Raw genomic sequence first — 14,638 nt, 5'->3', positions numbered from 1 at the left:
CAAACAACAGTCTCCCCGCCCTACTATGAAGAGGCGAGGCCAAGAGCACGTTTCATGTGTTGGGTTACGTTAAGTGCTGTCCGGAGAGTCTATCCTACCTCACTAATAAGAAAAATGTACACACATTGATGTTGAAAATAATTTGACTTTGAGAAGACACCACTAATTAAACATGATCAAGAGAAAGCAAATGTTTTACTAATGAATTAATGCTTCACTTTTTGTTGCATTATGCATTATGTCCATCCATCTTTATAGTTTTCACAATAAAATGACTTTTCAAGTGTGCAAAAACCAACAGAGTCGTGTCTGTATTGTTGTATCAACAGGGCCGCTGTTACATGATATATATTTGTGGATTAATTGAAGGGTGGTGCACCTCACTTCACAGCAACAAGGTTCCTGTTTTTCGAGCCTCGGCTGGGGACTTTCTGTGTAGAGTTTCTCTCTTTCCTCCCACAGTCCTAAGACACGCACTTAGGTTGCCCGAGAGTGTGAATGGTTGTTTGATGAACAGGTGACTTGTCCAGGGTGTACCCTGCCTCTCACCTTAAGTCAGTTGGGATAGGCTCCAACCCCATTGTGTGACCCTGATGAGGATAAGCGGATACAGATAATGGATGGATGTCGAACATATACTTGCACATAGAAACAAGACACAGTGTCTTAGACTCTGGCAGTGTCCAGTTTGTTGTCCTATCCAGCGTTGTTGAGTGATAGCACTTCTAAGATAAGCTGTACCCCACAGCTGAGGTTTATCTTACTGTAGGGGGTCAGATTATGGCCTGCCAGTGGCTTTGGTGCCTATAAATTGCCACATCCAGGGATCCTTGGGAATAATATTCCCACATTACAAACAGTAACAACAACTGTGTTTGGCAGTCAAGTGTCAAGATCAAGCAAACATGCCACCAAAAAACACTTTTCTGTCACCCTGATCCTCTCAATGATTCAATTTTCATAATCTATGAAAATTGGCTTTGTAGCCTCTGGTTCTTCCACAGATGAAGAGTGTAATGAGTTATGTTTTTATTTTCAATACTTGTTAGCTTTTTAATAATTTCCTAAATGAAACACCAGCCACCAATGTATTTTCTACTGTCTGACCAACACAACTGCAAATTACAAAGAGCCTATGAAGGCAACACTGCTTCTACCCCACTCATTCGTTCACAATTTACCGTGGATTTATGGGAATAGTAGTTTATTTCACATGTAAACAAAGGCTGGCGCATGGCAGGGTGCGATGATTTGTCATTTACTATACAGCAGCACTGTTTCATATTCTGAATGTACCTTCAAACATATTTCACTTTCCGCTCGTTTCTTTCAGTGGAAGTGGATCAAAAAACATCGCTGCCTCAATTCAAGCCAGAGCCTGGACATAAACGTGAATGACTGCTGTGATTTTTGGTGACACAGCGTCACCATCCGGTAAAAAGCCCTGTCGCACTGCCTCAAGTATAATTTAAAACAGCAGCAAAAGTCAGCAGTAAAAGTGAATGTGTGAGAGTGATAGAAGATTTTCAGTGGGCATTATTATAGGGTGAGTGAGTGAGCAAACACTGGAACAAACTTTATTTCAGTTTCACAGATGTACATATTCACATTTCATCCAGTGTTTCCCATTTATGATCTACTTCATACATATATAAAGTAAGTAGAATAAGTTATTTGTTCCATCTGGCAAATTTCCCAGATCTTTTTATTCATTCATTTATTTATTCATTTACTTTTAACATTTAAACATTTAAACATCATTTTACATAATAACATTTCCTAACATAGGACTTCATATATTAAATGGCAATATGGTAATAAACCACAAAAAATAAAATAAGAATTAAGTTGTAAGAATTAAAAAAAAATAATGAAATAAGTAAATAAACTAGTAAACTAATAACACTAATATTAACAACAACAACAGACAGTGGAACAGATATCCATAGAGGGTGGCTTTTTCATATTATCCAAGCAGGAATTCAAACAGGCATCTCTTCCCAACATCCCAGTGCATCCATCAAACAGCCAGGTACTAGTAAATACAAGTCCATCTTTGCAGACTTGCTGTTATTTGCTTCATTATGTAAATATTCCTCAGTCTTCAGACAGACTGATGTGTGGTTGGTGGTTTAACATCTTCCCAGACCCTTTCATTCCACATATTGTAAATTGAGGGATCAAGCTTTAACTATTTGACTGTTCTCTCTAACAATAATGTCAGCAGGTCCATTGACTCTAATGGGAGAAATGAACGTGAGCACAGATTATGAGCGATTCTCCCTCCTCATAGCCACTAAAGTAACTATTGGACTAATTTATCACAAACCACACATCTTCTGAACATTTTGCCACTAAAATAAACATTTTCAGACAAACAAATCAAGAGGAAAATAACAATTAACAATAGAAGTTAATTAAAGTCTCATATATCTCGCGATATTTGACACCAGCCGTTTCTTTCTATTGGTGCTGAATTATCGGTCTGGTTTCCACCAAAAGATGATCTTTAACAAATAAACTACAGCTTAAACAGCTGACTCGTCTCTGGTACAACACAATCCGATTTTTAAACCCATCCACGCAATGTTCACGAACACATCCAAACGAGATTTGGGGACCACGCCCACTGAGGAGACAGGAAGCGCACATCATTGACGGAGATTATCTTCTGTTATAGAAAATCACAAGCTTTTATGTCTGTTATTACTTAACCCACACTGTCACCAGTGGATCAGTCAGTGTGGATCTAACCACATCCTTCCTCGGCGTGCACTGGTTGTGGGAGGAGCTCGCGGGCAGCACGGGACTGTCCCGCGCTCACTCCTCCTGACGACCGACCCACGCGTGTCTGCTCCCCGGAGCACCGACAGGTGCATCATTTCAGACTGTTTGGATTTGGAAGAAAACAGGTGAGTACAGCTGCACGGAGCTTTCACGTTTTACTAATTAACGGAGCTAAATGCATGCAATAAAAAAAAAGAGAGAGGCTCTGTGTTAAAGATAAGATTTAATATGCTATCTGTAATTCTGTACCTTCACACATCGCTTCATGTGTTCTTGTCAGCTTCACAGCGATGTCTCCGATTGGTCAAAAGTCAATATATTTAGTAGTTAACGGACAGAGAACACAAATGTGCATGTTCATCTTTCTTATTATTAAAGTAATATTTATGGTCTTAGACCACAAAACCTGTTTCAATGTACATATGAGCACCTGACTGTTGGAAAAGAATAAATAATATATAATTCATACACACACATTCATAGAGGCTGCTTATATTCACTAAACACGCCTCTGCTCATGTCAAAATCCTCTTCACCTGAGCCTGCAGCTGCCCTTTAACGTATCCAATAAATATCCAGTAGTGCTGCTTTGTTATTGAAATGTAAAAAGTCTACACATGTTTCAAATGAAACAGAAAAATCTCAGTGACGGGAGTGTATGCACTTACAGTGTGCTTAAGTAACTGTACTAAAGTTGAGAGTGGGTGCGGAGGTGTATGATAATCTTTGTTTTTTTCTCTAAAGGGTGTGTGGTGAGTAGCCCAGAGTTGCACAATATACTCATTAAAGAATGTATTTGTTTACACAAAGACAATATGTAGAGTGAACTGGCTTAATGGACAAACTGCACATTATACCAATGTGAACAAAAAGCCACCGCATATTGTTCGTCAATGAAGTAATTCATGGCTATTTTGGCTCTTTGGATCAGATAAAGAGTGACAAAAATGAAAGATCAGTGCGATAACGTTAAACTGCCCATATACTCTGTGTCCATTGCAGAGCCTGTTTGACAAGCCACTAGTCTAACAATGACATTTTCTATGTGTCACTCATATCATGCATAGATGGATCAGCGTGGAGAGCAGGAGGAGGTGACTGGGATGGTCTGTCAGGAGGATGACCTGAAGGATGGACAGTGAGTCACAAGTGGAAAAGATCAATTTTTTTGGTACATGACTATCAAAGCTCAGCTGTATTTGTGAGCTTTCCCTTTATCATCTGTCTTCTTCCGGTGTTTTGTGTTTCTAAAGGATGAAGGAAGTAACTGTGGAGGACAAGAAGGTGTTGCTTGTGCGCACTCAGGGTCAGTACAGTGCTGTTGGAAGCCAGTGCTCTCATTACAATGCACCTCTTATCAAAGGTAAACCTCCCTCTACATTCAGTTCCTCAATCTCCAGATAACAATATATCTGAATTAATAACCTAACAAAGTATTTTGCATTGAATTTGAGTATTGTTATCTCTGATGATCCAGGTACACTGGTTGGTGACAGGGTGCGATGTCCCTTTCATGGTGCTTGCTTTAACGTCAAAACTGGAGACATTGAAGAGTATCCAGGTCTGGACTGTCTGCCTAGTTACAAGGTAAAACATGTCCGCAGTTTAGGGTTGGGCCAATGTTCAAACTGGTTTGATATGAAAGGGTTAATTCTGGTGTTTAGTTAGGAGTTAGTGTGTTACATACAGTAGATGGTGGTTTGGCACGCCTTCCTGTTTAAAGAAGTAGAGCATAGCTCTGCTTTTGTGGCCGGATCAGCAGAAAAACACATTTTAGCCGCATAAAAACCAAACCCACCGCCCAAAAAACATTCATTTACATGTACGCTATATTAATAATAATTTCATTGCTTTATTTTGCCATTAGACAAGCTTTTCTTTGACATTAACCGTAGAACATCTGTATTTCTACACAAGAATGCCAGTTCAGTCAGTTTTCATAAAATCAAACCGTATAAAGCTCGTACACCAGACCTGACCCAACCCTACTGTAGAAATCAACATTTAATAGAGCTTTTTATTTCCAAGATTCAGAGAGATTGTCGCCCCGTTTTAAAATGTAGTTTCATTTGTGATGGTCTTTGTGCATAATTTCCATGTAATTCACACAAAAATTACCACTTACAAATGATAGAGTTCAAGCTGGAGTGCAGGACTTGTGTGGATTAGCCTACGTCCAGGTTCAGCTCTCTGTATTTCACAATACAAGAGTTTTAAAATCTGGTGTCTGTGGTGATATTCTGATACATTTTACATAAAACAGCAATGATTGGTAGTGTAGTGGCAAGTGTAGCAACAGTGTAGGTTACAACAACTAGGAGTGTGGTGTAGGCTTCTAACTCGTATTCTGTACCTAAACCTCGCTCTCATTTAAAAAAATGTTACAGGTGAAAGTCGAGGATGGAAAGGTTTATGTTACCATCAACAAAAATGTAAGTGACGACAAATTAAATATATGAAAATGATTTGGTTGAATGGTTTCATTTCATTTTTGTGTTAAGGTGCACAGTTTTAAACATTCCCTTGTTTGTTTGCTGTCCCTCAGTTTTTGAAGGTGACGAAACGGGTGAAGGAGATGTGCAGCATGGCACCAGACATCAAGCACACTATCCTGCTGATCGGAGGAGGTAAGGAAAGTTGATGTCGAAGCCTCAAATTATCAGTCCAAGGCCATACTTGTAGGATTGATGAAAGAGGTCTAGTAAAAGCGGTGGTCTAGTGTTGCTATGATTCTTTAAGCTCCATTTCTGAATATGAATTTTGTGATTTTAGGCCCTGCCGCCCTTGTTTGTGCTGAAACGCTGCGGCAGAACTGCTACCAAGGTCGAATCATCATGATAACCAAAGACAACCTGCCTCCATTTGACAAGCCCAAACTGAGTAAGGTAAGAACTCAATCAGAGTGGAGAGTTAACTTGTGTTCATGCCTAAAAAAACAGATTTATTAACAGCGTTGCCTCTTTCAGGCTATGAATGTGGACAGTAGCAGCATCCTCCTTCGGCCAAGCGAGTTTTTTCAGCAGTATGGGATTGACGTGTGGACACAGAAGGAGGTGAGAAGCCAAAAGGACTATTTGTCATGTATTTACAAAGACTGATGCTCTCTTTGGTCATGTGAATAAATTTGTTTTGTGTTGCAGGTGGTGTCTGTAAACACAGATGATAAGAAAGTGAAGTTGAGCGATGGCACTTTGCAGAATTACGACCAACTCCTCATCTCAACTGGCTGCAGGTTAGCGGCACTCAAGTGTCACCAGATTTATTGAACACATAGAAAACAATGGCAACCTGGAAAGGTTTCCACATGACAACAAACAGTGAATGTCCTTATTTGTTTCACAGAGCGCGGCCTCTCAGCTGTCCTGGTTCGGACCTGAAGGGAGTAAAGTTACTGCAGAGTTATGAAGACGCCAAAGAAATTCACAACTCCAGTTTGGGACAGAAAGCTGTTGTAATCGGATCCTCCTTTATAGGTTATTAAATTCAGTTTCTCCTGAAGCTCATGTGTGTAGGGTGGAGTAGTATCTAGTAGTAAGGATGCATATCTGGAAACTGGAAAACAGTTGCTTTCCACGTAAAAAAGTTTGGTTTGTCGGTTCTGGGGGATGTGTCTAGACGATAACACTGAAACTGTGAAACTCTTGTGATTTGTACCTGTTGTTTCTGCACCTGGGAGAAGTTTGCCTTCAGGGTTTTCAACCAGAAGGCCACTGTTCATGTCCTATGAGAAACTAAAACTCAACATTGACTCATTTTAATCCAAATCATGATGATCTTTTGCTCAACATATCCAAGTCGTTTGTTACCTAACCGAACCAAACTGAACTGAATGTTTCACACAGGACATGAATGTTAGTCCTACAGAGGAAAGTTCAGTGCATCACAACTTCCTTAATCTATGGACTTTGTTGTTATTTAAAGCACATCACCTGACTTCCTAACGGCTTTGTCAAACCTGCCAGTGTTACAAACTATTTGTTCCTCAACATTAATCTTAGTTTTCTCCTCATATGGCTGCCGATGTGCTTCAAACTCGGCATGACAAGACAATTTTGAACCGGGTATTTGTACAACAGGTACAAATATCATAAGCATTTTGTACATGTAGGGGTTGCCATCTAAACCACTGAAGTTTGATTTTTCATGAACACAATAGGTATGGAGGTGGCATCGTACTTATCGGACAAAGCTGCCAGCGTGGCCATGGTTGGCTCTGGCAGATACCCGTTTGAGCGATCTCTGGGGCCAGAGATCGGCAAAATGAGCATGCAAGTAAGAAACAATGATGACAGTAGTCTCACATTCAACATAATAATTATTAGTTTTTTATGAAATGAAACATTTTAAAACATTGTTTCTCCTTTTTAAGATGTTGGAAGAGAAAAATATAAAGTTCTACATGAACGATAGAGTCACTGAGATCAAGGGGGAGAACGGCAAGGTAACTGTAATAACATTAACAATGGCTGTGCAGTCGTAACAGTGAGCCAGCACCCAAAATACCGTTTTATTACTTACACCTGTGTCTTTCCTATTTTAACGTGTGTAAAATTGTAAATTGGGCTGCTTTAAAATGACTGTGTACCCATAGTTTATATTCAATGCTAATAATCATTGTTTTTACAGGTGAAGGCGGTGGTGCTGAAGAGTGGTACAGTCCTTGAAGCTGATGTGGTGATTGCTGGAATTGGTACTTTTCTTACTGTACTTTTAATAATATCTACTTTAAACTCTGTGTAAAATAAGAACCACCCAACGAAATTTGAATTATTAAAAATATCGACAAGTTAATGAAATTAGGTTTCAAAATTGGGTAAAAATGAGCAGTATTCTCAGCTCCAGGACTGTGGGGACTCCACATTTCAGTAATATATTGTTCAGAGTCTTTTTACAGAATCACCTTTACTACTTTACTGCTACTACTAAATGAAATCCTGTTTTTTCTAGGTGTAATCCCCAATTCAGACTTCATGGCAGGATGCAAGTTGGAAGTGGATTCACAGAAAGCTGTGATTATTGACAAGGTAACAAACTTTAATCACTGTGACATGATGAAACTTTAGTGTGGCTCTACAGCTTTACATCTGGATATTTTGAATATTGTATCTGTGCTCAGGTGAATGAAATGAACAGTTATGTGTGTATGTCTTTGTTTTAAACTCTTTTATCCTTCAACAGTTCATGAGGACTAATATTCCAGATGTTTTTAGCGCTGGAGATGTTACCTCTTTCCCTCTAGCCATTCGTGGAGACCTAAGGGTCAACATTGGTCACTGGCAAATGTCACAAGCTCAAGGTAAGAGACTGAAATATACACACAGCTTTATACTGATCTTTCTGCAACACAAATCTTTTTTTTAAATCCAGTCCAGAACATGTTACGGGTGGGAATGATTCGACATCTGGGTTTATCCTCATCATGTTGGTTTCTTGTTGTCAGGACGAGTAGCGGCCCTAAACATGCTGAAGAAACCAACCAAATTTGAGTCTGTTCCTTTCTTCTGGACTGTGTTGGCTGGGAAGAGTATCAGATACACAGGTGGAGTATTTTCTTTAGAAAATGTCACCCATACATTAGAATATTTAAAATCTCATTTCCCCTTTTCATTTCCTCATTCTAGGTTATGGGGAAGGGTACACAGAAATCATATTCAAAGGAAAAGTAGAGGAAAGGAAGTTCCTGGCGTTCTACATAAAGTGAGCACTGTAGATAAACTCCTGATACAGCTGAATATGAATTTCTGCTATTTGTGCTGAATTTCTTTCATTTCTCCTTTTGTTAACAGAGATGACAAGGTGGTAGCTGCAGCCAGCCTGATGTTTGACCCCGCCGTGGCTCATGTTGCAGAGCTGATGACTGCTGGCCAGATCTTAACAAAGGCCCAGGCTCAGTGAGTGTCATGCTGCATTCACACAAACTAGACTATGTGTTTATCTATTGTATTCCCCAGTTGTTATATTGGTTGTATAATTGGAAAGTAAAAGGCGTTCTTATTGTGCTAGCGATGAGATGAAGAAGACACAAGAAATCATTTGTGATCAATTATCCAACCAGGGTTCAGCTTTAACCATTAAACCTGCATTAACTGATTTGATTTGATTTGTAAACACAACACCGATAATCAGTATCATCACCTTTTAGGTTGATATGGTGAACCTGTTAGCAAATTTATTTACACATCCAGCTGATATAGAGCAACATAAGCATTCATTTTGAGTTGTGTTTGTGAATTTAAGTCCAATATTCACCAACTCTTTGGCCAATATTTGGCTATTTAGCCACATGAGAGTGGCGAGAGTGAACTGAAACAGTAAAAATAAAATTGGTGGCTGTAAAAAAACCAAACAATGAGCTGCAAGATGCTAAGATACTGAATTACATACAGTCATTTGATCCACTGGTAATATTAAAGGTTTTGATTCTTGCAGCTTTAAATAGGTAAAGACATGTGGGATGTTGGTGATACATCTGCACCAAAAATGGACATTAAAGTCATGTAATTATTGAGTTACTTTATGTTTACCCATTACCTGGATATTACTCTTTATATTTGTTTTCTCACTTCTTTATCTGTTCAGAGCTGATGACCTGAGCTGGCTGCAGATGTAACCAGAGGCCTGCTGTATCCAGGAGTAACACCTCTCAGCGATGAAGGATTCGCCTTTCTCTTTCTTGTTTTTCTCTCCTTAGCCTGGCATCGTCAGACTTATCGGCAAATGCAAATTACTTTAAACGGAGCAAGTGAAACATGAGCTCACAGATCCATCCGTTTCCCAGGCGACCTCTCTACATCAACAAGGCTATTTACTGCCTCAGTGCCTCCAGCCAATCAGACCTCAGCTCTTACTCTCAGCACTGTCACCATAGCAGCAAGCAGAGCTTTATTAAATTTGCACTGTGTAATGAGTGTAGTCTGTGTACAACTCAGCTTAACATAAACATGTCCAACTTTTTTTTTTTTAAGATATTTTTTTGGCCTTTTTCAAGCTTTATTTTTAACAACATGTAACAACAGGCAGCAAAGGGCCGCAGGTCAGATTCAAACCCTGGGCCACAGCTGAGCCTTCATATATGGGGCGGATGCTCTACCAACTGAGCTAATCGACACCCCATGTCCAAAGTTTTTTGTGAAAGATTCAAAACATTCCATTTAGTATTATTTCGCAGTATAGTACTATAATAATAGTACAGTAATATTCTTTATACTGTTTTATCCTCTGAATATTTAGGAAACACGCTCCACGTCTTAGTTACAATATATTTATAACTTACTTAACATCTAAAATACAAAGAATAAAATATTAAAATACTGCATTCAAGAACTATGATGATGAATATGCTGATGATTAACTGTTTACTGAAACTCTTTCATGTTGGCTGTTACTCTAATAAACGATGTTTGTTTACAGCAGCGATGTGTCTTATCGTTAACTGATGTAAAACTCAGATTCACGTATTTAGTGATGTTTAATGATTTTAGTGAAATACAGAGTAATGAAGTATGAAAGCATGTACCTTCTAACCCTTCACTTCAAATGAAGTGTGGATGCTTTATGGTACGTAATGTAACAAATGGTCAGGTATTTGTCAGTCTGGGTGCACTGTGGGGATGTGTTTTCTATTTCATTGATTACAATAAATCAATGCTTGTTTGTTTATTTGAATCCTTATTAGCTCATATCAAGGTCATAGTATCTGGTACTTTCATTTCTCATCTGTAATAACCTTTGCTTCTTCATTTGTTTTAGGTTTTTACAGTTGCCTTTGTGATGGTTACATACAATAAAACACAACATAATCATCTTCAGATGTAGTTAAACATTTGTATTCATACACATTATTGTTGCTGTTTTGTCCTCTTTTCTATCAAACTGTCCTTTTTGTGCTTAAAGAGTTTATTTCACATTTTGTAAACCGCCCACTTCCAGTAAACACAATGGTCCACTCTCAGTAGTCTTTACTTAATTTTTTGTCATTTTTACAGTAAATTTACTTTACTTAAACGTTACTCAAGTAGATCAAGGTTGAAACGAAAATGCAATATACTGCAAGTTAAAACAATTGTATTACTGATATTATTTTAGTATCTGAACACTTGATTATCATAATACTGTGACAACATGAGCTGCCAAACAACTATAAACCATCATACTATTAGTTAAGTATTATAAGTATATCACAAGAGGTTGCTGCCAACTGGCACGTGAAATGACTGTTATCAAAATGAATTTATCAAAATCTAAAAATGTGTTTCATTTCCGTAGTGTCCCCAATCTTCACCTACTTATTTATTTTTTTGTTTTGGAGCACTGTTTTACTGAGGATCCCAGTTTGTCAGCCAGCAGAAATGGGTTGAGGTGGCAGTACTGAAGAAAAAGTGAGAAGAAAATTCATGATTACTTTCACGTAAGACTGAAATAATTCTTCCGTTACCATCAAAGCTCACGCTGTGCTCTAAAGAGTTATTCTTTCTGTAAAAACTCTATTCACACGAAATAAAACATTTGAAGCTGAACATAACAGATTTTTTTAAATAGGCAACCTGTTTAACTTGATTCTTAGATGCACAATGTGGGTCACTCTTTGTCTGAATGCAGTCAGGAGTTAACCTTTCAAAATTAAAGCATGTTCGGCTACCTGTGGCGTAGACTCTGAGCTGGACTCTGGTTTATCCGATGTCTGGATTTTGAAATCCGAAGAGAAACGGGAACTCTGGAGGATTGCTGCCATCTCTCCATTTACCTTCACTGCCACATCTGTCTGCACAGCACAGAAGAAAACAGATTATTATCATTACATTCAGACATACTTTCCCTCTTGGTGGAACATTAAGTCAAAGGTTATTAAAAGCTCTTGTGTAAACAATAATAAAGCAATTCAGCATTGATATGACTGGCCTTCTGGTGTAATTTATTTATTTATGTATTATACCTTGAAACAGTGTGAGGAATCAAAGTCCAGCTGATGTGGAAACTCTGCCACTGTTCCTTTATAGGTCACTGTTGCCTCAGACACGAGAGGACTTTTGGGCAGCTTAAAGAGCCGATAAGTGCCTGAAGCATAACTGATGTCACCTGCAAAATGAAGAGATGGCTCAGTTGTGGAATGAAAATGATCTTTACACATCATCAAGAATCAATGCCGCCTTCTGTTACCTGCTTTTGCTTTGAGGTCACTGTTGTAGATCACAATGTTGCTTGCTGAGACAAGGTGTGGAGTGCTGAAACCAACACTGCGGGCCAATGAAATGAAATCCTGCCAAAACTGAGCACCGCCCATTCCTTCACCTAGAGCCCAAACAAAGGCATGACATTGCATATTAACATGACTTTGCATATTTGTGCTGCAGGGATTTTTTTTAGAAGATACTAGAAGATAATACAAAGTTATTTTACCCCACAGGACTGGGTCTTGCGTCATGTGATCAGGAACAACTTTGCTGGCATACATGTCACTAAAGTAGAGTTCACCTCCCTCCTGTATAAAACGCAAGCACGATACAGTAAGAGCCAAAAACAGGATGTCACATCTTTTTTTTTCATCCAGTTGGTAGAAATTCTCCAGACTGACCTTTAGAACATTGTACGCCTGCTGCAGCACAGCTCCTTTATCAGGACACAAACAGACTACGCAGTTGGATCTGGATATATTAGAGGGAAAAACATTGTTATTCAATCAGCTAAATGAAGCTGTGTATATATATGTAACAGATTATGTAATATCATATCTATGCTTTAAACCTACAGCAAAACATCCATTGAGTCACTTTGTATGCCAGCTTCACTGAGCTTCTCCATGTACCCCTGGACAAAAGAGACGTTGGGCTCCTCATAGCCAAACTTCTTTTGATGATACTCAACGTACTGACGGGACACTGTGATCTAAAGAGGTGCAAGTTAAATCAGTAGAAGGTACAGAAATAAAGAGTCAAATGGTGTGTGTACAAGCACGTGTAATCACCAGCTCCTCCGTCATATCAATCCCTGTCACATGTCCGCTTGATCCAACGAGTTTACTGAAGGCGTAAGAGTCCCTGCCAGAGCCGCTGCCGAGATCCAGGACTCTGCAGCCCTCGAGCTTTGCTGGAAATGGGAGGCCACAGCCGAAGAACCTGGAGGAAAAATATAATCAACGACAACAAAATCACTTTGCAATGACAGGAAAGCATACAGACGTTATAGAGATAGATCTGTGCTTACAGACAGCGATAGCTGCAGTGTATGTGCTTGATGTGTCTGGGGATAAGACCATCTGATGCTATTTGCATGACAAAGTTGGGAGTTGTGTGGGAACTGTAAAAAAAATGTTTTATTGCTGGAGAAAGTAAAGGTGAGACAAGACTGCAAACCTTTTGGTCACCTCTGGGTGAACCTGGCTCAATGCATCCGTGACACTTCTTGGCGGTGGACGGCAGGACAAACTGCAGGAGGCAGCACTGGTTTGCAAATCACAGGAGGACTCCAGTCGACTGCCATAGTATTTCTGCACACATGCATTCATGCCCAACAGCTGTTTTTACACGTTTAACATTTAAGTGCACTGCAGACTTTACATTACATTTGGTGGATTTTACAGCTCTAACTCTGTTTAAGTCGAGAACAAAAAGTTGTGTGTCACTGAAACAAGACCGAGCAACTATTATGCAATGTCAGGGCTGCCACTCAGGAGAAACTTCTCCATAATGTCGCATGAACGCAAATACCTTCACATTGTCCCGCACGTCGTCACTAGTCGCCATCACGTCCCGCAGCGTCACAAACAATTATCAAAGTGTCTTCAAACTGTGTGAAGTTTGATCCCAGTATTTAGGTCACACCTGCCTCACTGTCATCGAGTGCTATCTACTCTTCCGGTCATTGTTTTCAGAATAAAAGCGTCATTATTCTGAAATTTATTACACTTGTACAATAAAAACAAACACAAAATTAAATATGTACAAAATTGTAGACACAAAACCGATAAATTAGCTATTTATTTTAGGATAATTCGCCATTTAAGCAATTTAAGAATATATAGGTAGGTAGAATATTTTGTCATAATAACCCATAGATCTATGTTTGCGTTTTATTAACACAGATTTTAAAAAATCAATCAATGTCTGAGATATTTGCAGTTTCAAAAGTGTTGCAGTTAGACAAATTTAAATGATTTAATAATCTGAGGATTTAATCTCAGCTAGGAGAAGCTTTGAATCACTGTCACAAACAATTAATAATGAACAGTTTTAAGGACTTGAGAGACAAGAAAATGTTGCTCTAAATGTGTGTTTGGCAAGAGATGTGATATACATTTGTATACAATAAGTGAACACATCTAGTATACACCAGTACATCATAGGATCTACAAAGGCCTGTTAAGACAGATTTGTGTGGAAAATACATTTTTATACTGTGGTAGCAAATTATAACATTTCTTAGTACTTTGAAGCCAGTTAACAACCAAAAGTCAATGACCCAGAAAGAGATATTCAACAAATATTTGTTTGATGTTCCACTTTGTAAGACTACTGATCAGAAATTAAACATGTGCAAAGAAAGATAAAATAAAGATAAAAAAACAACAACAATTAATTTAGGCTGCAGACAATGAATGAAAGTCACAGCATTTAGCAGAGGAGTCCAAAGTGAAAGACAAAATGTCCAGAATTTAGTGCAGCATACAATGTCCATTTGTGGGCAGACATTTCAGATTTACAGAGGCTTGGAGGAGTGAAGGATCAAAGATGTGATTGATTGTGGGGGATATTTTGTTTTTTGAAAACAACTAAGATAATTACAGGAAACTATCTCTCAAACGATTTTATGAAAGGAAGATTTAAATATGTGATAGAAAACTGTTATAATTTGCAAA

At 38.6% G+C, this 14,638-nt stretch overlaps 2 protein-coding genes across 2 annotated transcripts; one reads left to right on the top strand and one right to left on the bottom strand.

Moving 5' to 3' along the window:
• Positions 1-2,592: 2,592 nt before the first annotated feature.
• Positions 2,593-10,592, top strand: aifm4 (apoptosis inducing factor mitochondria associated 4). Its single transcript, XM_010735786.3, has 19 exons — positions 2,593-2,912; positions 3,855-3,925; positions 4,041-4,150; positions 4,265-4,374; positions 5,175-5,219; positions 5,333-5,414; positions 5,560-5,672; positions 5,754-5,840; positions 5,928-6,019; positions 6,130-6,260; positions 6,944-7,059; positions 7,157-7,228; positions 7,414-7,477; positions 7,735-7,811; positions 7,966-8,083; positions 8,228-8,326; positions 8,409-8,484; positions 8,574-8,678; positions 9,367-10,592. Exons 2-19 carry the CDS (start codon positions 3,855-3,857, stop codon positions 9,395-9,397), a joined length of 1,599 nt encoding a protein of 532 aa, XP_010734088.3. The 5' UTR covers positions 2,593-2,912; the 3' UTR covers positions 9,398-10,592.
• A 129-nt stretch (positions 10,593-10,721) lies between these two features.
• Positions 10,722-13,635, bottom strand: zgc:153372 (arsenite methyltransferase). Its single transcript, XM_010735787.3, has 10 exons — positions 13,491-13,635; positions 13,137-13,270; positions 12,749-12,899; positions 12,533-12,669; positions 12,359-12,428; positions 12,184-12,265; positions 11,944-12,075; positions 11,720-11,862; positions 11,426-11,548; positions 10,722-11,154 (listed from the first exon to the last, which is right to left on the bottom strand). The coding sequence occupies exons 1-10, from the start codon at positions 13,524-13,526 to the stop codon at positions 11,077-11,079; spliced, it is 1,086 nt and encodes a 361-aa protein (XP_010734089.3). The 5' UTR covers positions 13,527-13,635; the 3' UTR covers positions 10,722-11,076.
• Between the last annotated feature and the right edge of the window lie 1,003 nt (positions 13,636-14,638).

This window comes from Larimichthys crocea, chromosome VII (genome assembly GCF_000972845.2).
Source record: "Larimichthys crocea isolate SSNF chromosome VII, L_crocea_2.0, whole genome shotgun sequence".
NCBI classification, from domain to species: Eukaryota; Metazoa; Chordata; class Actinopteri; family Sciaenidae; genus Larimichthys; species Larimichthys crocea.
Note: the sequence above shows the minus strand (reverse complement) of the source record. Positions and strands in the feature narration are given on the sequence as shown.